We start from the raw sequence: 27,167 nt of genomic DNA, 5'->3' as shown, positions 1-27,167 counted from the left end.
GTTATTTATTAGTATCTAATTATTAGCTCATTTTAGAAAGAAATGGGACCTAACACTTAGGTAAATTTGCTTCCTGAACACCAAGGCATCTGCAGAGATGTTAGTTTTGGCTGGGTTTTTCAGCAGTATAAGCCAACAAATGTGCTGAATCTGGAATGCTCACTGCATACCTGAAAAAAAGAAATTATAACCCTTCTTAAGCCTCATATGTGGCACATTATCACCAAGATCAGAAGGGACAGGAAAGCAGAAAGCTTTGTTACTGGACAAAGAATGTTTCTGGCAAAAGAGGTGTTTAGGGCTAAAGGCTGCAGTGGGGATTTATGTGAAAAATTTAACCTTTCCAAATATCCTTGCAGCTGCTGCTTTGCCCTGGACAATATATTCTCTGTAAACTTCAGCTTCCCAGGGAAGCTTTTGGATATGCCTGCAGTTGCACAGGCCCTGAAAGGGCAAGAAGTTTGGAGTCTAAATCACTGGCAAAAACCTGGATGCATCCTCCTCATTCTTCCCACCAGTCAGCCCAGCAGGGACACCTATTTGCCTCACAGGAAACACAAGCTGGATCCATCTGGCAGTGGTCCCCACCAGAGATGAGCACCTGGCATATTCAGCCAGGCAGAGGGGGCTCCTACTCTTGACACAACAGAGGAATAGAAAAACAGTCCTCTCTTTCTTGGAAAGAATTTCCTGAGGGGAGCTGAACACAGCTCCCTAGAACTCCAGCATCACTTGCACAGGAAAGGTGAACAGACCAGGAGAAAGCTGGGGCCCCTGGCACCTCCCTCTACCTATGCTGCATTTCTCTGAATCTCAAAGAACTAAGCCCCACTTTTCTCCTGAGCTGCTTTAACTTTGTGGCTGCCAGGTGAGAAAGCCTATGATCTATGCTTTTCTGCAGTCAGCTAACCATTTTTAGACTCCTAACTCCCTTCAGACGCTGTGAGTAGGGAGCATTTAACACAGAGCTAAAGGCAGTAGAGCATTTTAAGCATGCCAGTGCCAATGCTCTTTCCTTTTCAGATCCATTCCTACAAAAATTGTCCAAAAATTATGAGAAAAAGTGGGGGATCAGAACCTGAGAGATTTAACTTCCATTCCCTTCTTTCAACCGTTGGCCAAATCTCTATCACCTTTGCAATAATCAAGTTGGTTTTTTTTTTTCCCCTTTGTGTGAGGAAAAGAAAATATTTTCTTGTTATAATCTAAGGCTGATTTTGTTACTTATTTGTGATTGCTACCATCTGTCATCTGTAGTAGTTACAGGTTAATCTTCAGCCAGGCAGAGGAACCTTCTAGAAAGTGATTTTAAGAGTGGTACTGGCAGCAGCTAAGCCCAAATTTATTAATGACAGACCACATACTGCAGATGATATAAGGAGTGGCCTGCAGACTATAACTCTACTTTTTCACAGGTTTTTAATTCAGGAAGACAAGCCCATAGTGTGTCAATATACTAGATAAAAATATCATGCACAAGGAGAAAGAATGCTCTTCTACAATGTCATATATTGAAAAGTATTAATTTCATGCTGGGTCAAAGCTTTTGTAGTCTTATTTCACAGGCTCACAGGATGTTAGGGGTTGGAAAGGACCTCTGGAGATCACCGAGTCCAACCCCCCTGCCAGAACAGGACCATGGAATCTAGTGCAGGTGGCACAAGAACACATCCAGATGGGTCTTGAAAGTCTCCAGAGAAGGAGACTCCACAACCTCTCTGGGCAGCCTGTTCCAGTGCTCTGTGAGCCTTACAATAAAGAAGTTCTTCCTCATGTTGAGGTGGAACCTCCAGTGCTGTAGTTTATATCCTTTGCCCCTTGTCCTGTCACAGGGTGCAAGTGAGCAGAGGCTGTCCCTTCCTTCTTGACACCCAGCCCTCAGATATTTATAGACATTTATTAAATCCCCTCTCAGCCTTCTCTTCTCTGGACTTTAAAGCCCCAATTCTTATCTTGATGTCCACAATTAAAACTGCAAAGCAAAAAAGTAAATTAAAAAATCTATCCTGGCATTATTTTCTTATGTTATTGATATTATTTCAAAAGTTTGATAGTATCATTGTATTTCCCTGGGGCACACACCAGACCTTAGAGCAGGTAATATACATTATGCATTTTATTTCAAAGTATCTTCTACCCTTTCTTCCCATTTTCTTAGTTCTGTGTATATTCCTGTCCTGGAATTCTTCTATGGTTTGGGATTGTTTTTCTCTGCCATAAGTGTTCTCAACAGGCATATATGGGTCATGTTGACCCTGATAACAAGGGACAAACAAGCCAACTCTTTTATTTTTTCTTCTTTTAGGACAATTTAATATCAAATTCTGAATTGCAATTAATTCTGAGTTTTCTTCAGTGATGGAATTATTGATGAACACCTTAAATTACAATGTCATTCACATAATAGTGTAAGTTTGTTTCAGTACTTAAGGACTTGAGTCTGTTAAGTTTTTTGATCTCATGAGCATTTTCAGTCACTAGGGCATGATTCTGAACAGTGGAACGATGAGTGACAATTAATGCTTCAAAGAGAAAAGAACCAAGTTCTTTTCTAACTTCTGTAAAGAAAATTCAGGTACTTCAGCTCCCTTTGCCACAAAGCTTCATTCACAATGAAATTCCTGATTTGGGAGTTTATCATGTGATATATGAGAGCATGAGTTTTATATTTCAACTTCTGTTAGTTCATTCTAACTACTTGAACGTTCCAGAAAAATCTTTGAATCTCAGTGGAAAGAAAACTATTGCAAAACTCTGATTCACTTGGTCAGTTAAGACCTTACATGTGCATATAAAGCATTCAGTTTTTACTCTGTACTGCAGGAAAAGCTTTTCTTAATTCTTCATCAGGTTTTAGAATTTGAATTTAAATTGAATTTGATTTGATAAGAATTGATTTTTCATCCCCCTACACCCACTGAAGAAGCCTTTATATTGTCACTGGGTGGTGCAAAGTTTCAGTCACCCAAGAGGCTCATGCTATAGGGCTTAGAGTTGAATATTACCTTCCTTCCTCTCCCAAACCTAAGCAAAATGACTGTTCTTTTACACTCAATGTCATCTAAAATCATGAAATTAGAACACTAAAACCTACTGCCTGACAGAAGCTTTCATAAGACTGTTGTTTTCTTCATGAGCAAGGTTTTTCTCATCCTTTTGAAAGTTGGACTAAGTCATCTCCAGTGAAAAAAGGTTAATCAGATTACTTAGCGTGTGCCTAAATCAAACTTGCCTCTGACAAAGTGTCAAACAACTTGGTTTGTTTAAGAGATTCTTTTAAAAACAGCTTTTGTACCACTTTTATCATAGTTCTTCTTTTTATGTAACATCTAAGTGCAATTCTAACCTTGATTGGCAAGGATGAAAATAATTTAAAATGTAAAAGTCACAAATTGTTCCCACAATCCATGCAGAGCTAAATTATTCATTAATGCTACCCTTAGAAATAAATGTAAACAGTGTGTTTTATGATCTTACATCCTTAGAACTTGGTAGTCCATTTTTTTCCCCACATTTTAGCACCTCCCAATGCTTCTTACATTCATTTCTTTCTAAAAGAAGTAATTGTGTGGGCTGTCTGATTACTGTAGTGCAATAAGCAAATAGAAGCTCTCCTAATCAGTGAGGTTTTATTTAAGTCATACACGATTCATGTATTTAGGGAAGCTAACCAGAGGTTAATACTATCGTGTACCATGACACTTTGTAACTTCAGCCTGAAGTGTAAACTGCCTTTAAAATGCAATGTTTGGTATTTAAATGTATCAAATTCCAGTAACATTGCAGAATCTATAATTTTTTTAGCCTTATCCTCTTCTGAGCTAACATGCTGTTGGAGACATCCAGTGTAATTATTCTCCTGCTGGGAACAGGTATCTTGAACTTCTCAGAAGAAATGAAAATGTCATCAGTAAGAATATACTTCTATCATGATCATTTACTACCTCTATTCTAATAACACTGGAAATCCAACAGCACCAAGGCTCAGACATGCTGCCTGCCATACTAATGAACAGGTTAACAAGCTCCCTATCTTGTATTTGCACACTTATATTATATGCATAATCTCTAATGCAACTAGTTCTTTTTCTGAGAATATATGTTATATATCAATCTAGAAAATCAAGTGAGATAACTAGGACACAATAGTTCTAATAAATAAAATGAGACTGCTGCATTGAAAACCATGTTAAAAAAAACCTGTGACTAAATTTTGTCACTTTCAGTCAACTTCCAGACACCTACAGACATGCATGCCCCATGCTGGTAGAAAAAATACTCTTTGTGTCAAGAAATTGTTTCATAATCAAACAAATGAAAGTCCAAAATTTGTTTATACTGGTGTCAGAAGTGTTATTATCCTTATAATATTCATCAGTAATTATTCACAACATATCTGTAAAGCCCTCCTAAACCAGATTTTTTTTGGCACATTGAAACAAGCAAGCAACATCCTTAAATGTAGAAATAGATCTTTAATATATATATATGCATGGTGGGTATGCATACACTATACAAAGCTGTGGTTCCATATGCTATACTTTGGAAAGATAAATTGTTTTACAGCTGTGCATAATGAATGTTGTATTAAGAGGGGGGAAAAAAGCACAAAAGTCTCCATCTTTAAACTGTGAGTATGGATTTCTTTACCCCTAACCAAAACTTTTCTTGTTGGTTACTTCTGATGTCTGAAATGAGATTCAGTTGGGTGCTCCTGTGTTAGTCAGACTCTTTCTTCCTTTAGGAGAAAAACAGCTATTTAAAAGCAAAGCTTCATGTTATGACACAGCAGTCTTGCACTACTTGTCAGTATTTGCCTTCTTTACCTTCTTTCAGGTGTCATCATGAGAGCTTTAATGCTGTCTTCAACTACTCACTGTCTAAATGTTGTCCATTACCTTTATTACAATCAAACAGAATCAACCAGGTTGGAAGAGACCTCCAAGATCATCAAATCCAACCGATCACCCAACCCTAACTAATCAACTAAACCATGGTACTAAGAGCCTCATCCAGGTTTTTCTTAAACACCTCCAGGGACATTGAACCCACAACCAGCCCATTCCAATGGCCAATCTCTTTTTCTGTGAAGAATTTCTTTCTAAGATCAAGCCTAAACCTCCCCTTGCACAGCTTGGTACTGTGTCCTCTTGTGCTGTTGCTGGCTGCCCAGGAGAATTTAATAATTTAAGTCTATGAAAGTATACCCTGGCATAGTGACAACTGTCTCTCACCAAACCTTGTGGCATTGTGAGTTAAATTGTCCAAGACAAGCACAGAATGGAAATGAGTTTAGGCCTCCAAGTTGCAAAGATTTATGTATGCACTAACCTGAAACTCTGTGAATAGCCCTGTTGACTTCAGAGGGATTACTTATAGTCCATGAAGTTAAGCAATCTGCATAAGTGATTGCAAAATTGAAACCTTAGTTAGACTGTAATTGGATTTTGAAAAAAGCTCAGAAATTGAATGCATAGCTATGAATCACATATCCTCAACGAGCTATAAATCACAGCAAAAAGAATGTTTGAAATATAATTATTTTTCTTGGTAGCACAGTTTGTATGTGGACTAATGAATAGAATAAGATTAATCTGGAATTACCACAGATCGTTAAATGCAAGGTCCCTGAAGCATATTGCAGAAGTCCAGAGATATGAATCTTTGGAAGGCACTCTTTTATTTACTTTCTTGTTACAACTCCAGCTACTGTAAGTGAATTACCTGCATGACACAGTGTAACAGTGGGAGAGCTGAAATCCCCCCACACCAACAATAAGCAGGCTAGCTCAGTCTGGAAGCAAATGCAAGCTATATTTACAAGCAAATCTACAATCTATGATGCAATGCAATGAATATGTACAAATATACACTATTCACAACATTTACAAATAGGTACAATCAACAGAAAAACACAACCAAGCCCCCTCTGCTTCCCCCAAGGGGCCTCCCCACCCCAAACCAGAAGGAATCTCTCCAGACGCCCCCTGGCAGAAGGCAGAGAGTCAAGAAGCAGAGAGGCTGTTAGACTTAGCTTGTCAAGGTCAGTGTGTTAGCTTCAGCCAGAAAAGAAGCAGCAGACAGACAGCCCAGCAAGCAAGCTGAGACTCAGACTGCCCAAACTCCCCAACCCTTGTTTTGAGTAGTAGTTCTTAAGCATTTCTCTCTGTCCAATGGAAGTGTTTAGAATAATCATTATTTTGCTTTCTTACACCCAATAGTGACTTATTTGCATTCTTTTACTTTCTCTGTTTGAACTTTGTGAAGAAAAATTGAGAAGACAGTTTTGAAACCATCACACACAGCGAAAGGAAGGTTATCAAATATTAAAGCCAGGTGAAATTCAGACCTATATACCCTATGGATATATCTAATAATTAGGACAGATTCAGTATAAAATGAGTTTGTTTATGAGCAGCCATAACCTATCAGATATTTGGAGAGGACACATACTTTGTTTTAATTAGCCATCTCCTTCACTGAGCTGCTTGACCAAAGCCTCCTGGTAAGGCAAATAAATAAATAAATAAATTCGTAGCAATCAGTCAAAATGCTTGTAACAAATCTTGTTTTAAATTGAAGCTATTTATTCAGGAACCAATCTACTACTGCTGCTCTAATCAATGTGTTGTCCCTTGGAGTAGAATTGTTCCTGTGCTACTGGAGGACTATTGTTAATTGCCTGTAACTAAATGATTGCTATGATTCTGGTTGTAACTCCCTGGCACTCGCTAATTTGTTGTGTTTAACTGAATGCCTGTCCCCCTAAGGGTTAGCCAAGTAATTTTTCTCTACTATTTTCTACATTCATTTTCCACTCCTCAAGGAGGGCCAGGTCTGTAATGTGAGCAACATAAGACAGAAGCTAAATAGACTTTAAAAGGCTTGCACTTTTTGTCTCTCCCCTCTGATGTGAAATTGTGCTGAAACTGAATCTTTTTTAGCATGTAGCCACCACAGGAAACATGAATTTCAGCAGGAAAAACAGATCACACTTCAAAGGGAGCGTAATGCCTGCTGCAGGAATTGTGCTCAGATATCACAATGGAAAAGGCAGAATCAAGCAGAAAACAAACAAACAAACAAACAAACAAACAAAAACCAAAAAAAAAAAAAATTTATCATGAAGGTAACCTTGCACTCTAAACTTTCCATTACTTTAACCTAGTTTCACAGTTGCTACATTATTAGAGACGTTGTGGGCATGCAGGTCACCAACACCCTTGGTGTTGGGAGGGCACCTTTCAAGAGTAACCCCTTCAATGGAGGAGTCAGAAGCATGCTCCTCAATTCTCTTGGGAAAACCAAAGCACTAAAATGTGAAATGGCTTTGGCCACCTGAGTGGCTGACAGCAGAGACAGGACTGAGCCTTCTGCTCCTCATGCCTTCAGTTCAGCACAACTCAAGGTAACGTCATTCACATAATCCCAGTGGCAGCTCAGAGCCAGCTGGTGCCCCTGTGGGGCAGGATGTAGCATCCTGCAGAAGCGCTAATTTGGGGTCCAAAAGCAAACACCTGGATGTGGCACTGTGCCCAGGCCAATCTGTCCCACCTTCTGTGGTGTTACACAGATGTGGCTGTCCCATTCCCAGCACTTTGGGGGTTAGCTCAGGTGTTTTCAGGGCTGTGTGTAAGGATGCAGCAGTTTGCTGGGCTAATCGCTACTCCTCTCTGCCTCTTGAACCGAGACAGAGAGTGGACATGTGCTGATGAACATCCAGCATGGAGGACAATACAAGCTTACCATGCTAGATGGATAGAGCATGAACCTTTACAGACATCTATGAGAATCACCTTATCCTTGTGATCATAAGTGATCATGATGGGCTTAGTAGCAGCATATGAAAAGGCAATTTCTAGTATGATTCAAGGTGACTTAGAGAATGTTGTTGCACGCTTTGGTTACCTAATCTTAGGGTAGTTTTATGTGTGTCCAGATAGACTTTAATGAAGTAAAAATAAGAGGCATTAACTTGACTTATTTTATGGAGAAGAAGATAGCTAAGAGGGAACTGTGGTGGCACAAGTGATACAGTGCATTAGTCTGAGTTCAAGTATAGTGTAGGAGAACAGATGACTACCTACAGATTTATTTTTTCCCTATTTAATTTCAAAGTCATTAATTTAGGAAAAACTTTTGTTTTCCAGATGGAAAGTTTTTTTCCTTGCCTGTTATGAGTCATAACATCAAGCACGTAGGGTATGTTCTACCTAGCAATCCAAAATATTAAAACCTTTCTTCTAGTTCCCATTCAACAGCTGCATCACCTGCAGTACAATAATGATAAACAAGGTATAGCAAGCCAGGGCAGAATAATTTCCATTTCCATTTATATTCTAAAATACTGTATTACTTGTCTATGCAAAAAAATAAATAAATAAATTTAAAATGTTGAGTATTTCAATAACATTTCCCTCTGTGGACCAGGAAAGTATTGAAAGCTGGAAATAACTGTGTCAGTCTTAAAAATATCTGACACAAAGGAGTTTCCAGCAGAGTTTTGGAGAGAATGACATGGAATATAAATGCCTTTTTATTTTATTTTATTACAGTTTTAGTGTCTTCAAGAGAGCAATGAAATCCTCTTACAGTTGCCTCTAAACAATAAAAATGTGTGATTTTTAGTAGACAGAGTCAAAATAGATGGAATTGCCACTATTTCCTCTAACCTTTTACTTCTGTGATTGAATTGTATTGTGCTGGAATAGCAGATCTACATAACCACACATAAAAATAAAAGGCTGCTTTCTGCTCCATTCACATGCAAGCTGCCCACTAGAAGAGGATATTGTGCAAATAACACAGAACTGAGCTTTCTCCAACACAGATTCTTATGAAGCAAACTGCAGATCTTAGATTTCCAAAATCTGACTTCTTGGCATTCCTCATAATTGAGTGACGTTGGAAAGGACTGGGTGGTCTCTCTACAACTACCTGAAGTGAGGTTAGAGTGAGGAGGGGGCAGCCTCCTCTCCTTGATGGCAAGTGACAGGACTAGAGGAAATGACTACAAGCCACACCAGGGCAGGTTTAGGCTGGATACTAGGAAATATTTCTCCACTGAAAGTGTTCTCAAACATTGGAATGGTCTGCCCAGCATATTGGTGGTGTCACCATCCCTGGGGGTGCTCAAACAGTGTGTGGACCTGGTGCTTAGGGATGTGATTTAGTGTGGATCCTCCAGTGCTGAGTTGAAGGTTGGACTGGATGATCTTGGAGATCACTTCCAACCAGATATATTCTGTGATTCTGTCTTGACATTTGCCATCTCAAATTCCAGATGAAAATATGATTAGCAATGCTCTTCCTCCTCCCACCCTCCTTTTTTATAGCATTGTTTGTTTTCAGTCAATCAGCAAGTGAAAAGCAACAAAAACATGGATGTCATGTAGCTGTGTCAGCTTCCTTGATCATACCACAGTTAAAACTGAGGAAGGTGAAAGGCCATGATGCTATATTATTCATGCACTGTTAAGTGGCCCCACTAAGAGTACTGCTGCTGGTAGGCACTTATGGCCACATTTGACCAGAGTCCCTGTCCTCAGGAACAGAGCCATGTGACAAAGATCTCAATCCATCATGTGAGTCTTCAGTGGCAGAGTGCAGCAAAGACACCAGAGGATCACAGTCTAAAAGGGAATGTTGGAACAGACAAATGAGGATGTTTTCTGCCACTGGCAAAATGTGGGGAATAAAGATGAACTGCACAACATTAGGAAGCTATGTCAAAGATATGAGCACAAAACAGATGTGAGACTGCGGGATTCTTTGGGTATTTTACCTTCACATCTCTCAAGTTTTGTTTTTCTAAAACTTTAAAATTTTATTTTGGAAAAAAAAAAAGAAAAGAAAAGAAGATTCTTAGTGTAATCCAGTAGACTGAACTCAACTTATTTATGTGTGAAATAAAGGGCAGGCTGTGTTTGCATCCTAGTCCCCCCCAAAAGAAATATTTGCCTCTGCTTTCATTCTAAGTAGAATATAAAACATGTATCTCTGTAGAGCAAACTGTAGATCTATCTAGAGAGAGAGATGAGGAAGTTATCAAATATCTGTTACATATTGTCATACACACACACACACACCCATCCCAGCAATTGTTATTTTTAAAATGAGCAGTGCAGATGGAATTTCCAGATGAAATTACCAGAGGAAAAGCAAGTTCATTAAAGGAAAACAAAACAAAACAAAACCAAGCAACCAAAACCACCAACAAACAACACAAAACAAAATCCAAGGTATTGATTAGGTATTTCTTCAAGGGCCCTATAACAAAACAAATACATTGCATCATTCATTATTTTATTTTAATATTTAGCATGCTTGTGAGGTCTGACCTTTCTCTGGTTTGAAATGTGCTTGTTATAGCATTTTGTAATTCTTTGCAGAGCTGATGTACACAGTTGAGCTTGCTGGTGGGCTTGGTGCTATTCTGCTGCTGCTTGTTTGTTTAGTGACTATCTACAAGTGTTACAAGATAGAGATCATGCTCTTCTACAGGAATCATTTTGGAGCTGAAGAACTAGATGGAGGTAAGGCAGCTTCTTATTGCATTTCCTACTTTCTAAGTATGTCTATCTTTTATTTCTCTCCACCAAGGCCCAAATTTCACTTCAGTTCAAGATATGTTAACAACTACATTTTTTATTTCTCACTGCATTAAGCAAAGACTTGAATATACATTCCTCATGCAGCACATTAGCTGCAGTGATTGCTGAGCTGATGATACATGTGATGCTCTCTGGAGCTCCAGAAGACATCTATGACATCTTCCCAACACTGAATCTGAATTACCATCATCAATGCATTAAAGATTTTTCACTTTCTGTCAGTACTGAAAGCTGGCTTCACTTCTCCATAAGCTAGGGAGTGTCTTCCCTAATTACATTTGTCAAATAGGTAGAGGTTGAAGCAAATCTCAATTTATTGCTCATTTAAATAGATCAGTTTCAATAAATTGTGCCCACTGTTTGGAAATGTACCCAGCAGTTCATTTTCTTGAGTTCATTTGCTGAATCACTGAGAGCACAGACAATGGTCATTAAAGTTTTTCTGTGATTCAAGGAAACCCATCCTAAACAAAAGCAATGTGCAATGTGTATGTTTTATTTTCTTCTCTTTTTAAGCAGTGAAGGAAAATGTCTTTTTTTTTACCTCTAACCCCACTAAGCAAAACTGCTGAAGAGTGTAAAACTGGCATGAGCTGCGAGCTCAGATTAATTAGGTTTGGTTTCCTGGGTCAGAGTTCCTCATAGTTTGTGTTACCTCTACATCTTTGGTGACAGGACCTTCTTTTTTTTTACTGAAATACTAATAAAAGTTATTTTACAGATCAAGGCAATAGCCTGTGGCTAGAATCTACTGACATTAAAATAAATAAGTACTGATAAACAAGAGCTGGCCAAATCTGTCACTTGTAAGAGAAGAGCAGCATCAGAATTAGAGTTCCTTATACAAGGGAAAGACTTCTATAATAAGATCACTAGGGAATAACCCACTTCTGCCTCCCATCTGAAAATGCACAAGGATTCAAAATAGAAAATGCTCAGAACAAGAAGTCCAAGAACATTAGAACATTTTGCATGCTGTTACTGGATTTACAAAAACAAAAAACAAAAAAAAGCATTAATATAGCAGCTCAGTGGGGGGGGGGGGGGGAGGAACAGGTTATTCTACTTATTTCACAGAGCAGGAAACTGAGGCCCAGAGGCACAGTGACTCATGGAGGATTTTGGTAATTTTTTTTTTTTTCAGAAGCTGAGATCCTCTCTTACCCACAAAGTAGCCCTCAATTTAAACGGCCAGGCTTGCTTGCATGAGTTATGTGAATTTAATTATCTTAATATTCTATTAGGCAGTGATAATTTAATTAATATTTATTTAAATAGATGCAATTTCATATTTTCTTCCTTGGTATCTGTCAGTAAGTATTACTTTTACATCTGTTACTTTTTGTTACCTCAAATCATTTAGAATTCATTTGGAAACTTATTCTACCAGGTATTACATGCTTTTCCCTCTCTCCTCCCAAACACTGGTCACTTGGGAACAACAATACTGTAGTCACATATTTTAAACAGTAAAAACCTGACCTCTAAATAATACTATTCTGATACTGGAAAGGAGGAAACCCAATATCCATTCAGTTTCTCCTTCTGAGCAACGATCATTGTTAAGATAGATTCTACTCAGATGACCAACGTAAACACTGACAGCTTGGGTGTTAACCACAGTAATATAAGAACAAAAAAAATCTAATTACAGATTCCCAGGGGAAATCTGTAGCTTCTACTGTGTACAATGTGCTAGCAACATGCATAACACTTGTCGTGCCAGTGAAGGTTGTGCAGCTGGACTTCTGCCTTTTCCACTTGCACTCTCACAAAAGCAAGAAGACAGAGAAAATGCCCCACAGAAGACCAAGCCACAGCTTGTGCAGAAATAAATTGCAGCCATACATTCAGATCCTCTCCTTTGGCTTAGCTTGTTACTGATAGACAGAAAATGTTGAACTCAAAAATCTTCTCCTAACTGCCTCTCCTGCAGTGCAACAGCAAAGCACCCACGTACTATTCATAATTTATACCATGTTCTGTCATACTTTGGGATGGCATGTAGATAAGCAAACATCAAAATATCACAGTTTGTTTTTTTTTTTTTTTTTTTTTTTTTGCGTGTGTGTGTGTGTCCTATATTGTACCCAGAGAGGATTTGAAACCCTTTAAATGAGGGCCAATTAAAATTTTCATTTGAAAATCTCTTTTAATATGCAATGCTTCGTTTCTTCCCTGATCAGAGAACAAGCCCTTCAGGATGTCAAATCTCATCACAGTCTCTTTCCTTTCCAAGCTTGAGACACATCAGTTTTTCTCAGGCTAACACACTCATTTCTGTGGGAGGCATGGGAAAATTGTGAGAAATGTTAGAAAACACAATATTTAACTTTCACAGTTAATGCAACTTTTTTTTTTTTTTTTTTTACTTTCTGTAGAGGTACAGAAGATTAAGCAAGTGATCACAGCTGATGATCCTTCATATCTCTAGCTTGCAGCTTTGAATTTCACATCTTTTTTTTTCCCACTCTGGGGACCAGACTCTCTATCTGTTTTCTCATCTCCTCTCCAAGCATTTTATCTCAGCCTCACTTTTATTGTCTCCTGGGAACAGGCATTGAATCCCCCTTTTTTTGTTTTCATGGTTAATTCCCTGCCTTTTTCTGCTAAATCAGAATGTGATCAAATCCAGGTCACATCTTACCAGCTTTCCTCCCAATCTGTGCCTGTGCTTTTCAGTTGGCTGGAAGCTGACTCCACACCAGGGGTCTGCATGATGGTCACTATGTTGTATCCTTTGTCATGGAGCAACACAACATACTGGTGTTTAGACAGAGGACATCACTGTGAGCATTCAACAGATCCTTCACAGGAGCTGGAGGACAGCAGCAAGAAAACTCCAAGCCTTGCAAAACAGCAGCTTTTGCACCTGCAGGTGTATGGCATGGCCTTGAATCTCAGAAATATAACTTACCACTACCAGTTTGGTGGTCAAAAACTTCAAAATCTGTTTATAAGGAGAATTTCAGTTCAACACCTTTGCATATACATAAGGAAGATGATATGTGGAAGTGGTATACAAACAAAGAAATGTCCAGTATTATTTGAAAACAACAAAATTGTCCAAAATAGATATTTCACTGGGTGCTTCTGGGGTCTGATTGTTGTTAAATGTCAGGCAAGTGTCAATCTGACAACTTGGAGGTACACTAAGGGTTAATCCAGAAGTCTACACATGACAGGCTGAAAACCATTGGACATGGTCAGACAGGTAAAATTCCAATTTCAAAGGAAAGAGCATATGGTACAGTTAGCAGTAGAAACTGTTTGCAGGCACCAGCCCCTATCTGGGTACATTAGTAACTGTTTAAGTTGGTGGAAGCTTTTGTATGGAGGAATTAGTAAGCAGGGGGTGAACACTATCCTTAAAAAGAGGAAATTTTACATTAAGAGGCTGGCAATAAAACTGGTAAGAATAAAAATGTAGCAATTAAAGAGAAAGTCTGAACAAATGTGTTACAAATAGTTTTCTAATGAATTTACATAAATATCCTTTCTCACAGCCAGGCTGAGGAGAATTCAAAGTTTAGAGTCAAGAACAAAACACCCTGTAGGCAAATGATAACCAGAAAGTGAGAGCTCTTCTTAGAAGCTGATATGATGACCTTCACAATGACCTTTGGTGTCTTTAGGTCCCATTCCATCAGTTGTTTCTACAATGTTGGGCAGGAGCTCTTACTAGTATCCATGATCTTATTCTTAGCTTTCCTTATCAATGAAATCCTGGTGAACTGAAGGAAGATAAAGCATCTCTGCAGCTGGGGTGCAGGCAGGGAAAGCACCTGGAAGCCAGGGCTAAGGAATTCCTTAGTTTCACTTGCAGTTCAGATTACTGCTTCCCCTCTGCTCCTCACTGCTGAAATATAACAAAGTGCTCCTAATGTGATTGAAACATATCCTTGCTGAGCACTCTACATTTGTGAAATCATGTTTGGGTTTTGTACATGACATCTACAGTAGCTGCTTCCTGGCTGTACTGGTTGCCCTTTCACAGAATCATAGAAACATTCAGTTTGGAAAAGACCCTCAAGATCACCAAGTCCAACTGATAGCCCTGTCCTACAAAGTTCACCCCCTAAGCCATATCCCCAAGCACCACACTTTAAGATATACGTTTCTACTGCTTGCTGAAGCAAATCAATGCTGAAATTACAGGACTGAAGGAAGTTCCTGCCTTGAATTCTCTGTCACACCTGCAAGTCCTTAGATCATCACGATTTTTGTTCTTTTCTATTATTTAACTGCAAAAACACCCTAGCAAGGTTCATGGACAGACCTCTGGGATTGCCAAGATAATATCTTAACTGTACAAGACAAGAACAGGTAAGAAGCACTGAGTTTCATCCCAGCAAACCTTCTATGCAGCAAGCAAAGGCAGTGCTTCAAGACTCTCAGTTTTTCAGTGTGACTTAGTCACTAGCTTTCAAATATAAATTTTTACCAATGGTTTAGATACCACCAAAGCACTTGTGTTAATGATTATGCTGTGCAGGTAGAGCTAGACTGAAATTACTGCTGTCTTAGTGACTGTGCAATTACAGATTCTTCCCTGGGGACCCATAGCATAAGTCTGCACTAGCAGCCTCTCCACCATGTGTGTGTATTCCTTGAGGCTGTTGGCAAACTCTGGCAATAAGAAATCCTGCTCTATGAATACCAATTTCAAATTCTATTAGAATCCCATTAGGAAAAATGCAACTTCCATCCTTCTGTATGTTACTGGATACAGAAAAATGGGATTTTCCTCTTATTTAATTACAATTTTATGGCTGGAGAACTTCTTCTTTTAACTATTCTTGTTTATGTATTTACATCAAACAGTAAAAAAAAATATCTCAGTTTATAGCTCCACTGAATATGGGATTTTCTGGATTCTGACCTTGAAGCTTAGTAATTCAAAGAAAAATTCCTTTATTTTCTCTCTTCCTCTTTTATAGGATCTAAAATGCATGCATAGTATATACACCTCTAGATGGCATGTGTATAATACATGCATAATCTATAGATCTTTATATTCCAAACTAATAGACTCTGGCAGCCTGATCTAGTTGAGGATGCCCCTGCTTACTACAGAGGGGGTTTGACAAGATGACCTTTGGAGGTCCCTTCCAGCCCAAAACATTCTATGATTTGATTTTTATAGTAAGGTCCAGATGTAAAGCAGAAAAAAAAAAAAAAGGCTACCATATTTAAATCAATGAAGACTGAGACATCCCCTGTTTCTCAACTCTGTCAAATGGTTCTAAGATTTGAATATTCATTTTTAGAGACCAAGCACATTACAGGTTTCAGAGGCGGGTGAGATGAGCACAGCATATTGGCATCTGATTTCACAGATCTTAGATTGAATATGTTTCCAAGCCACTTTCCTTTGGGTTTTTTTGTTTGTTTGTTTGTTTGAATTTAGACTGGACATTAGGAAAAAATTTTTCACAGAAAGAGTGGTCAGGCATTGGAATGGGCTGCCCAGGGATATGGTTGAGTCACCAACCCTGGATGTGTTTAAAGGTCATTTGGATGTGGTGCTTGTGGATATGGTTTAGGGGTGAACCTTGTAGAGTAGGGTTATTGGTTGGACTTGGTGATCCTGAGGGTCTTTTCCAACCTGAATATTTCTGTAGTTCTGTGATTTAATTTAATTTTATTTTTATAAAGAATTACTGAGTTTTCCACTGCTTTTGCCTACATCAAGTCTGTCTCAGCTCCAGTTTTCAACATACTTAACCCAGTTATAAGGTACAAATACTGTCACTGAGATCACTAGAAATAAGCATAAATTTAATCATGTATGTTATACAGGAAAGTAGGTGCTTTATTACAGTCTCACAGTATATCAGAGGTTGGAAGGGACCTCAAGAATTCATCAGGTCCAACCCCCCTGCCAGAGCAGGATCACTTAGGGTAGACTGCACAGGAATGCATCCAGGTGGGTTTGGAAAGTCTCCAGAGAAGGAGACTTCACAACCCCCCTGGGCAGCCTGTTCCAGTGCTCTGTCACCCTCACTGGAAAGAATTTTCTCCTCATGTTAAGGTGAAATCTTCTATGTTCAAGTGTTGAATTAGGATAGTTCAGGTTTCCCTTCCCTGTACACCATATTCAGTATAAGGCTGAGGTATCTTGAGGGTGCTGTCCTTTTTCCTTTCAATGGCAATTGTCCAAGGAGGACTCTTGCCCTTTCTGCCTTCAGTCTTGGTCCATGTGTTCCTAGTCCAATTCCAGAATCTGGCTCTTGAATCCAGTTCCTCACTACCTCTGAGCCCGGTCTGGGATTTCCTCAGTGCCTACCCACAACATCAGTGGTGATAGTGACTAATTGCCATTGGATTCACTATTGGTTATATATATATTTAGATAATGATGATAATAATAATATCAATATCAACAACTATTATTGTTATTATCATTATTGTTGTGGTTGTTATTATTATTATTATCATCATTGTTTTAGTTATTTACATTAGTTTTAGTTTTACAGTTCAGGAGCCTCTTGCCCTTATTCCTTCTCTTTTCCCCTTTGGTATGATCTCTCAGCTGAGTAAACCAGAATTAGAGTATTTGGACAATTTATCAGAGCTGTGGTCAAGCCCCATGTTGGGTACCACTAAACAACTGACAATTAGAATAGGATTCTCTATGAAATATGACCTTGTGGGATTTCTTTTTATACTGATCTATTAATCTACATTGTGCTAAAACATATCCTACCAGCTGAAAATCAGTTTGTCATTTGCTTGGATGCGACTGATATGAAAAAATTGACTCTATGAAGACCCTTTTCTTTTTTTTATCAGTTTTCATCCACATGTGCTTCTGCAATGTTCAAGATATAATGAAGCCTCAAAGGCTCAAACTGCTGGCTTCTTAGAGCAACATGGAAATCATTAGAAAACATGGACATCTGCAACACAAATTTGATGTTGAATCCATTTCCTGGTCCCTGTAGATGAGGAAATGTTAACTATTATTTGTAGGCACCAGCTCACTCTTTCTTCATATGTAGCTGTGAAAGAGCATGCATACTCTGAGATGTCTGATAACAATTTCCTTACCAAAGATCTTATTTGCATGTGACAAAGTAGATGCATATAGTGTCTAGGTTTCATTTTGTGCTTGCATTGAGCTTTTAAGTGACTGCTGCTGAGCACATTCTTGGAATAACAAATAGCATTTGCAACTGTTCAGTTTCAGGCCCTTCACAATGTGAAAGACACCGAGGTGGTGCTGGAGAGACAGCACTGAAGCTGGTGAAGGGTCAAAAGAACAAGGCTTAGGAGGAGCAGCCTTAAAAACCTCCAGGGATGAGGCTTCTACCACCTCCCTGGGCAACCTGTTCCAGTGTCTCACCACCCTCATGCTGTAAAACTTCTTCCTAACATCCAATCTGAATCTACCCACTTCTACTTTTGCTCCATTCCCCCTAGTCCTATCACTACCTGACATCCTGACTGTTGTCAGGTGCTCTAGCAGTCTATCCAGTTGTTGAGTCACCATCCCTGGAGGAATTTAAAAGATGTGTTGATGTGGTGTTGAAGGACAGAGTTTAGTGTTGGACTTGGCAGTGCAGCTGGACTTGATGACCCTAAAGGTATTGTTTGCAACTTGAATGATGCTACAATTCTATAGTGTTGCTGGGATTTCATCCTCAATATTTCCCTGAAAGATCAATCCCATGCTGGCTGAGAACAACTCAGAACGATTGTTACTCAGTGGCCTCACTTGCAACTCCATAGAAGAGTTGAAATGATATGGCAAAGGTATACCTCAGAGTCATAGAGTATTGGTGGGTCTGGGCTGACTGCAACATTTGTAGACTAAATGCATTAAACCTTCAGCATAGGCTGTATTTAACTCTACTGCAGTGAACTAATCCAGAGCTTTCTCATAGTTTTCTACAGTACAATTATAAAGATATTTTTCTTGTATCAGGTCTGCTTGAATTTGGCCATGTGTGATGTGCTTTATATTTTCTTTCAATTATTTCATTTAATGGATACAAATAAAATTTCACCAAAATGGAACATCATGAAGTTTAATAAGGACAAGTGCAAGGTCCTACATCTGGGAAGGAATAACAACAGGCACCAGGACAGGTTAGGGGCTGCCCTGCTGGAAAGCAGCTCCACAGAGAAAGACCTTGGAGTGCTGGTGGACAGCAAGTTCTCCATGGAACAACAATGTGCTCTTGTGGCCAACAGAGCCAATGGGATCCTAGGATGTATCAAGAAAGCTGTGTCCAGCAGGGCTAGGGAAGTTCTTCTACCTCTCTACTCTGCCCTGCTGAGACCACACCTGCAATCCTGTGTCCAGTTTTGGACTCCCCAATTCAAGAAAGACAGAGAACTGCTGGAGAGAATCCAATGGAGAGCCATGAGGATGATTAGGGGACTTGAACAGAGAAGAGAGACTGAGATCCCTGGGGCTGTTTAGTCTTGAGAAGAGAAGACTGAGAGGAGATCTGATCAATGTCTATAAATATCTGAGGGGTGTCAAGTGGAGGGGGCCAGGCTCTTTTCAGTGGTGCACAGTAGTAAGATAAGGAACAATGGGTTCAAACTTGAACATAGAAGATTTCACCTCAACATGAGGAGAAACTTCTTTACAATGAGGGTGACAGAGCACTGGAACAGGCTGCCCAGAGGTGTTGTGGAGTCTCCTTCTCTGGAGCCTTTCAAAACGCACCTGGATGCATTCGCTGAGTGATCCTGCTTTGGCAGGGGGTTGGACCTGATGATCTCTGGAGGTCCCTTCCAACCTCTAATGTACTGTGATACTGTGATACATGCAGCTGTGTTCACTAAATTTAGGGAAAATTATTCCATAATACAACTCTGCAACATACCTGGAGGCAATAAAACATGAACTTATTGTGCTGTGTTTCTAAGAAATGAATCCTAAAATGGTTAAGGGAATAAGAGTGATTTCAGGAACAAGAGTATATGTAGATAATTGCTTTCAGTCTCCATGGGAAAGAAAAAAAATTCAGATGAAATTATCAACATCCCTCCTTTTCATTATTAGCAGATATTTTTTGTCTTAAATGTGGGAGGAAACAGGCAGAGAGTAACCATATTCCAGTTTATTGCTAATGCACATGAGGCTGACAAAAACAAATCTTTGACATTACACAATCCATATCTAAAGCCAAAGTGCAAGCAAGACATCAATCACATTTGCATGCTGAAGAGATGCTTGGATAGCAAGCTTAATTGTTTGCTGATGAAAGGAGCTGAGGAAATTCTCATTTTAAAGAAAAGCTTCATTTATCAACAGCTTTGTTTTAATTTTGGATTTTTGCCCTTTTTTCTCCTGACACTGAGTATAAGCCAGTATCTGAACTTGTTGCTTAGCCAAATCTGTAATTATCATACTACATAATACTATAAGTAGTAATATCAAGCCCTTTATGTCTTCCTTTGTGATTAGGAGCAGATCAGAAATTTTATGGTGAAGTGTCTTTTACTTGGAAAAGACAGATGTGCTGATATCAAATATTTTTCACAGGTGAAAAACCTGTTCCAAAGAATGGTCAAGAAAACAAAAAAGTGTGATGAAATTTTTGCATGGTTGTTTGGGATTATTGATAGTCCTGGATGTGTTGCTCAAAGGAAGGCTTATGAGGAAAACAGCTCAAGAGCAAAGGGCTTGAGAGCAAAGCCAAGGACCTCATGTGTCTGTGTCACATGGTCAAGAGACTGGCAAGATATGAGCCCCAGTTTCCAGAGTTTGACTCTGTTGTAAGATCATAGAATCATAGAATTGTCAGGTCTGGAAGGGACCTCAAAAATCATCTAGTTCAAACCCCCTGTCATGGGCAGGTAAACCTCACACTAGATCAGATTGCTCAGAGCCACATCCAGCCTGGCCTTCAAAACTTCCAGGGATGGGACTTCTACCACCTCCTTGGGCAACCTGTTCCAGTGTCTCATCAAGGATCTGGATATCTGGAGGCTCCTGTGTCTCCCTCTCAATCCATTGGAACACTTTAAAAAAACCATGAATCAAGCTCAAATCACAGAAGTAAAACAAAGGCATATGTGATCATCCCCTGTGTATTCCAGGCATTTCACATTTTGCAAATTGCCTGCTCATGTCACTGTGTCTGCCCATCAGATTAACAACATTACCACATAAGGGGATTCTGCTGTAAACAGAACTTTTTAATTCCCATCAAAGTTGAAAAAAATCACAACAGATGGGGAGTACAATTGCTGAAAGAAACAATGCATCTAGTGCTAATTTGGATAAATTAGTGCTAGTGCATCTAATTTCTCCAAACCAGACTATGCGTATTGCTGGACTGAATTGAAATAAATTCATGACTGTCTAAACCTATGTCTGTAGACAGACTCTAGGTCTTGGTCATTATTTGTCCTACAAATGCTGTTATAACTAGGGAACTAGAGTGAAAACAAACATTCTGGGCAATAGAGATACTGGTAACAACAGGCACCAGTACAGGTTAGGGGCTGCCCTGCTGGAAAGCAGCTCCACGGAGAAAGACCTTGGAGTGCTGGTGGACAGCAAGTTCTCCATGGAACAACAATGTGCTCTTGTGGCCAAGAAAGACAATGGGATCCTGGGATGGATCAAGAAAGGTGTGTCCAGCAGGTCTAGGGAAGTTCTTCCACCTCTCTTCTCTGCCCTGCTGAGACCACACCTGCAATACTGTGTCCAGTTTTGGGCTCCCAGTTCAGGAGAGACAGAGACCTGCTGGAGAGAATCCAACAGAGAGCCCTGAGGATGATTAGGGGACTTGAGCATCTCCCCTATGAAGAGAGACTGAGAGCCCCGGGGCTGTTTAGTCTTGAGAAGAGTGAGAGGGGATCTGATCAATGTCTATCAATATCTGAGGGGTGGGTGTCAAGTGGAGGGGGCCAGGCTCTTTGCAGTGGTGCACAGTAATAAGTCAAAGAACAATGGGTTAAACTTGAACACAGAAGATTTCACCTCAACATGAGGAGAAACTTCTTTCCAGTGAGGGTGACAGAGCCCTGGAACAGGCTGCCCAGGGAGGTTGTGGAGTCTCCTTCTCTGGAGACTTTTGAAACCCACCTGGATGCATTCCTGTGCAGACTACCCTAAGTGATCCTGCTTTGGCAGGGGGGTTGGACTTGATGATCTCTTGATGTCCCTTCCAACCTCTAATGTACTGTGACACTGTGATACAGGATAACACAGCTGGAGTCAGTGGAAATGCTAGAAACTTCATGGTATGAAAAATGTTTGTTTTAAATACATGCATTAGTGTGGTATTTACCTATGCAGGAAACCAGTGGCACAGCATGAATAATTTTACATATGCAAACCATCTTAATAGACAATACCCTAAGCCTTTAAAGCAGTTTGAACATTGTATTATTTCATATTATTTAGCCATTTAAGGAACTGTGCTTTCTTATCTTTACTCAAATACTTGCAACAGAACAACACTGCTCTCAAGCAGTACTATGGTTGTAACCATTACTAAGCTGACAACAGAAAATGACACTGCCACAGCATCATTTTCTTGGGTTTTTGTAATTTGCCCATGTACTTCTTGACCTTCCTATGTGTAAACTTGGTTCCTGGGTGGAATAAAATGTATATGTTTATATATTTTACTACTTAACATCCTGGGTGGTGGTATCTTCAAACACCACTGTGACTTATTTACAAAGCATACGTACAGGTTCTCTTATTCGGTTGTGTTTATTGCATTCCACATATAAAGACAGTTAAATGGTTCAAGCACAGATCTAAGAATTTCAATACAGCAATTCAAATTGGGAATAAAGGTTCCATGATCTGTGGTTTCCCACAAATGGGATTCTGTGGCAGATTAGCTGGGTACTCACAGCTTGCTCCTCTGTCTGGTATCTTCCCAGGCTCTGTGACAATAATTCGAGTTGCCCTTGGATTGGAGAGGGCTAAGGGCCTTCTGTGGCTCTTCTGGGAATCATTTCTCTTGCAGCTTTCCCTTTCTGCCTTGGTCCAGGTGCAAGGCCTGGGTGTAATAAGTGCCCCTTAGTGCCAACCCTTCGGCTGCCACTCATGCAGCATTTGGCTCTTGTTGCTTGCTGGGTGAGCACAAGGCAACTTGCCTGACTTCTTGGCTGGTTTAAATACTGTCCCAAGACAATTAATGCCCTCTGGTAACACAGAACCCTGATAAATGGACCTCTAGGATGGGGCATATCCAAACATGGCCAGGGACACACACAGTTCCCAGGTGTGTCACAAGTTAATCACATGTGCTACCTGCTTATCCCAACCCCAGGAAGCATCCAGGTTAGCACATTCAGGGGTGCTTACAAAGTTAATCACATGTCCTAGACATTTGCCTGGACCATCTGGACACCAGGAACTGACCAGCTTGGCACATTCACAGGTGCTTAGTCCATTGTCTGGGCTAGGGCATGTTTTGGGGTTTGACCCTTCAGGACACTGGGTTAATACTGTACTACCAGAGAAACAAAAACCTGCTGCGTAATTTCGCTTTACCTCATACTTGATCCATTTGGTGTTATTTGCGTGTCTGTATTATTAAGGACCATGGTTTCACAAATACTCCAAAGAAAAAAATAACCAAAAGGGAACCAAAGAAAGTAGTGCTTCTCTATCTTAGTTTTCTTTCTGCTTATTGTTTGTTTGATTTGTTTCCTGGGGATATAACAGTTCAATAGATAAGGTCACACGAAAATTATGAAGAGGAGAGAATGAGCACATCACCATTTCACAGGTTTGGAAAATTTGAAAGTACTTAGAGTTTTGTCATCGTGATTTTGTCATCTGCAAACGTTAATGAGCATGGCATGCATGGTTCCTCAGAAGGAAGAGTGGACTGTTGCAGATTAGCACCATTTCTTTTGTTTAATTTATACTCTTTGCACTTATCCTGTACTTGGCAAGTCTTTCCAAATAATGCTATCAGAGTACAAAAACATGTGAAATGAAGAAAAGTAAATAACACAGTAAATAACCGAAGTCAGCATTGGCTGCATATAATGTTATATGTGATGTACAATTGAGTACTCAATCAGGTCTCTTTTATGAGCAATTGATATTCTCAATAGCTTATGCATAGTGTTGTTGGAAGAATTAGAGGGATGTTAACATTTCATTACTCTTGTCATTGATTTCTTGCCTGCTTTCTTCACAACAAAAGTAAAAATGTGGCCTCTTCTTCCACTGAATTAGTTTCAGAGCACTTGGCATTATTGACCTCCTAATGAAAATTAATGATGGCTCTTTTGATTCAGGCTCTCAAGTAGGCACAGCAAGCACATTTAAGGAACAGGCACGTTTATTTCTCATGTTGGAATGAAATAACACAGTGTTAAGTAACAAAAAGTACATTAATGCAACATTAAATTTGCAAATTTAAGCACTCAGCTTTCAAGAGATTTGAATTGCGTTATCAGGGGCTGATGCTGCAAAGATTTAAGCTTGGCACTAATTTCAGACCAGGAAAGCCAAGGAATTTTACAAGTAGGCTACACATATGCTTAGAACATTTCAGCCCCAGGCCCTAAATTTATTGTAAAAATCTGGCAAGACTGAAATGTTTTCACTATGCAGCCTTGACTCTTGCACATTAGCTTAGGCATTCTTATGCTTTTCTTTTCTTTTTTTTAAAGCTAGAGAATTCAAATTCTTTTCAGGACTTTTTTCTTCTGTGCTCACAGTCTGTCACCACACAGTTGAGTGGATTTCCTTCATACAGGGCCTTATGCAAATGTTTATGAACAAACTGACTTCAGTTTATGGATATGGATCCCTTTTCCCTCGCATCTGTGTAAATAAGGATTACCTCTACCAAGGCAAATCAGGAAAGGTGAATGGATTCATATATGGAGGATGGGTGAAGGCCTGCCATTTTATCCAAGCAATTTTTATTTCTGGGAAATTACCACAGAAATAATTAACTGGGAATTATCTAAGTCATTAATAAACTAACTTACTTTCTTCCTCCCTCTCTTTCCTTAGACAACAAAGACTATGATGCATATCTATCTTATACCAAAGTGGATCCTGACCAGTGGAATCAAGAAACTGGAGAAGAAGAGAGATTTGCTCTCGAGATCCTACCAGATATGCTTGAAAAGCATTATGGATACAAGTTGTTCATACCAGACAGGGATTTGATTCCTACAGGAAGTAAGTCCTATCTTTATGCTTGTGTCTTTCCTAAACAGCAAATGTGGTGACTGCAGTGATTGTTTTAATATCGCTTCTAAACCTATTTACCCAGTCCTTCAGGATGTCATCTTTCCTCCCCTGTCTTAAAGAATGGTTAAGATAAGCCACCAAATATACTGTGTATTTCCCAGATAAGAGGATTATATTTTAGTAATTCTATTATGTTGATTAAAGGTGAGACAGTGCAAGCAGAGCATTCATAAGTAAAGGAAATAAATGAGACTAATGTTTTTCACAGAGTTTTTTGAGAGCTTGCACATCTTGGAATGAATACATAGTTCTTTCTTTTCTGTTTCTTAGAGTTTTCCTGGTAAGCTAGTCATGGTTCTAATTATTTATTATATAAATTCAGACAGGAAATAAAACATTGTTCTTAGCCTAAGACAAGGGTTGAATAATACCACCTACAACAGAGCAAAGTAGTGCATTCTGTCAGTTTTCGCTGCAAATAATGGTGTACTGGCTCATTCTCAGAGATTAAAAAATTAGATTTGATCCCAACTGGTACAAGTAGATCTTTTTCATGTTTCTTTCACATACTCCAGACTATGTGCAGTAATTTTTTTTTTGTAAGCTGTTGCAGTGTTCTTTATAACTTCAACGCAACCATATAGGTATCTACTAAGATCAGCATCTTTTACTAAAGATAAGAATGGATGCTTGATATAGGCAAAGAACAACATCATACAATAGCATGGATATTTTTTTAATTTACAGACAACTAAACGTTAATTTTCATGATATCACACTGTTTTTGTGAATGTATGTGGTGGGGGTATGAAAGGAAAAGAAGAATCTAACCCTACAGTACATGTTAGAGTATCATCTGAGTTTGAGACTGAGACCCTGAAACACAAAATCGCTGCCCTATTGCCTACCTGGGTTGATTTGTCTTGTAAAAGAAACAAATAATGGTGGCCACACTTGTTTGCTTCTGTTGTTTCTCCCTATTGTATGGGAGTAGAGTGTTTTCTTGGATTTATTGTTGAGCAATTGTCTTATTTTGTAGCCTACATTGAAGATGTGGCAAGATGTGTAGACCAAAGCAAGCGACTCATCATCGTCATGACTCCAAATTATGTGGTAAGAAGAGGCTGGAGCATCTTTGAACTGGAAACGAGGCTTCGGAACATGTTAGTCACGGGAGAGATCAAAGTGATACTGATTGAATGCAGTGAACTACGAGGAGTTATGAACTACCAGGAGGTCGAGGCCTTGAAACATACCATCAAGCTCCTCACTGTCATTAAATGGCATGGACCAAAATGCAACAAGTTGAATTCTAAGTTCTGGAAACGTTTACAGTACGAAATGCCTTTTAAGAGGATTGAACCCATCACACACGAGCAGGTTTTAGATGTCAGTGAGCAGGGGCCCTTTGGGGAACTGCAGACAGTCTCCGCAATTTCCATGGCTGCTGCCACCTCCACTGCTCTTGCCACTGCCCATCCAGACCTGCGCTCCACCTTTCATAACACTTATCATTCACAGATGCGCCAGAAACACTATTACAGAAGCTATGAATACGATGTACCTCCTACCGGCACCCTGCCGCTTACCTCAATAGGTAACCAGCACACCTACTGCAACATCCCTATGACACTTATAAACGGGCAGCGGCCACAGACAAAAACTAACAGGGAGCAGAATCCAGAAGAGGCTCACACAAACAGTGCCATACTGCCCCTCTTGCCACGGGAGACCAGTATATCGAGCGTCATTTGGTGACCGAAGCGCAAGGGGCCGTCTGCTCCCTTGAGTAGGAGCCGAGTCTGCAGTCCGGTGCCTGGAACTACATCCTCGACTGCTGCTGTTAAACATGCATTACAATCGATAACATACGAGGAAAAACAGGGTCTTGTACATATGTTTTTTGCAATTTCTTTGTAGCATCAGTCTTCCTGTTTTACTCATGTCTCTTCCCATTCGCATTTTTTGACTTTGTTTTATATGTCACTGGAATTTGTATATTTACATTTTTTTAAACCGAAGAGACTGCTGTATAGATAGGAAACTCTTTTGCTTCATTAGTATAGTTTTAGACTTTTTGTTTGTTTTGTTTTTAACCTCTCTTGGGAATGCTTGGACAAAGCTATGTTGATATCAGAAGCACTATCCATTTTGTTGGCCTGCCCAGCCTGATTCCTGAAGGCCATGCCTGCTGCAGTTCACCTCTTTTTGGAGAATATTTGTTCTTAGAAGGACCCCATCCCTCACTGAAAGCTCCAGTTTCATTTCTGTTCCCATAATGTGCACTGCTCCTTCCCTGCCTTTACAAGTGACCCCCATTTGGGGTAACACTCCAGTCTGATCATCTAACATGTAACTTGGTAGATACCTGTCAAACAACAGAATAGACTCGATCTGTATCG

The 27,167-nt window shown here is 39.5% G+C and overlaps 1 protein-coding gene across 1 annotated transcript in view; it reads left to right on the top strand.

Moving 5' to 3' along the window:
* The window catches only part of IL1RAPL1 (interleukin 1 receptor accessory protein like 1), a 638,806-nt gene extending 612,283 nt beyond the window's left edge, over positions 1–26,523 (top strand). Inside the window, exons 8-10 of the mRNA XM_054383560.1 lie at positions 10,392–10,535; positions 24,583–24,753; positions 25,805–26,523. Of these exons, the coding sequence (XP_054239535.1) occupies positions 10,392–10,535; positions 24,583–24,753; positions 25,805–26,523 (1,034 nt within the window). The remainder of the gene's footprint in view (positions 1–10,391; positions 10,536–24,582; positions 24,754–25,804) is intronic.
* The last annotated feature ends 644 nt before the right edge of the window (positions 26,524–27,167 follow it).

The sequence above is a fragment of the Indicator indicator genome, chromosome 1, assembly GCF_027791375.1.
Source record: "Indicator indicator isolate 239-I01 chromosome 1, UM_Iind_1.1, whole genome shotgun sequence".
NCBI classification, from domain to species: Eukaryota; Metazoa; Chordata; class Aves; order Piciformes; family Indicatoridae; genus Indicator; species Indicator indicator.
This window is presented reverse-complemented; position numbering and strand designations above follow the sequence as displayed.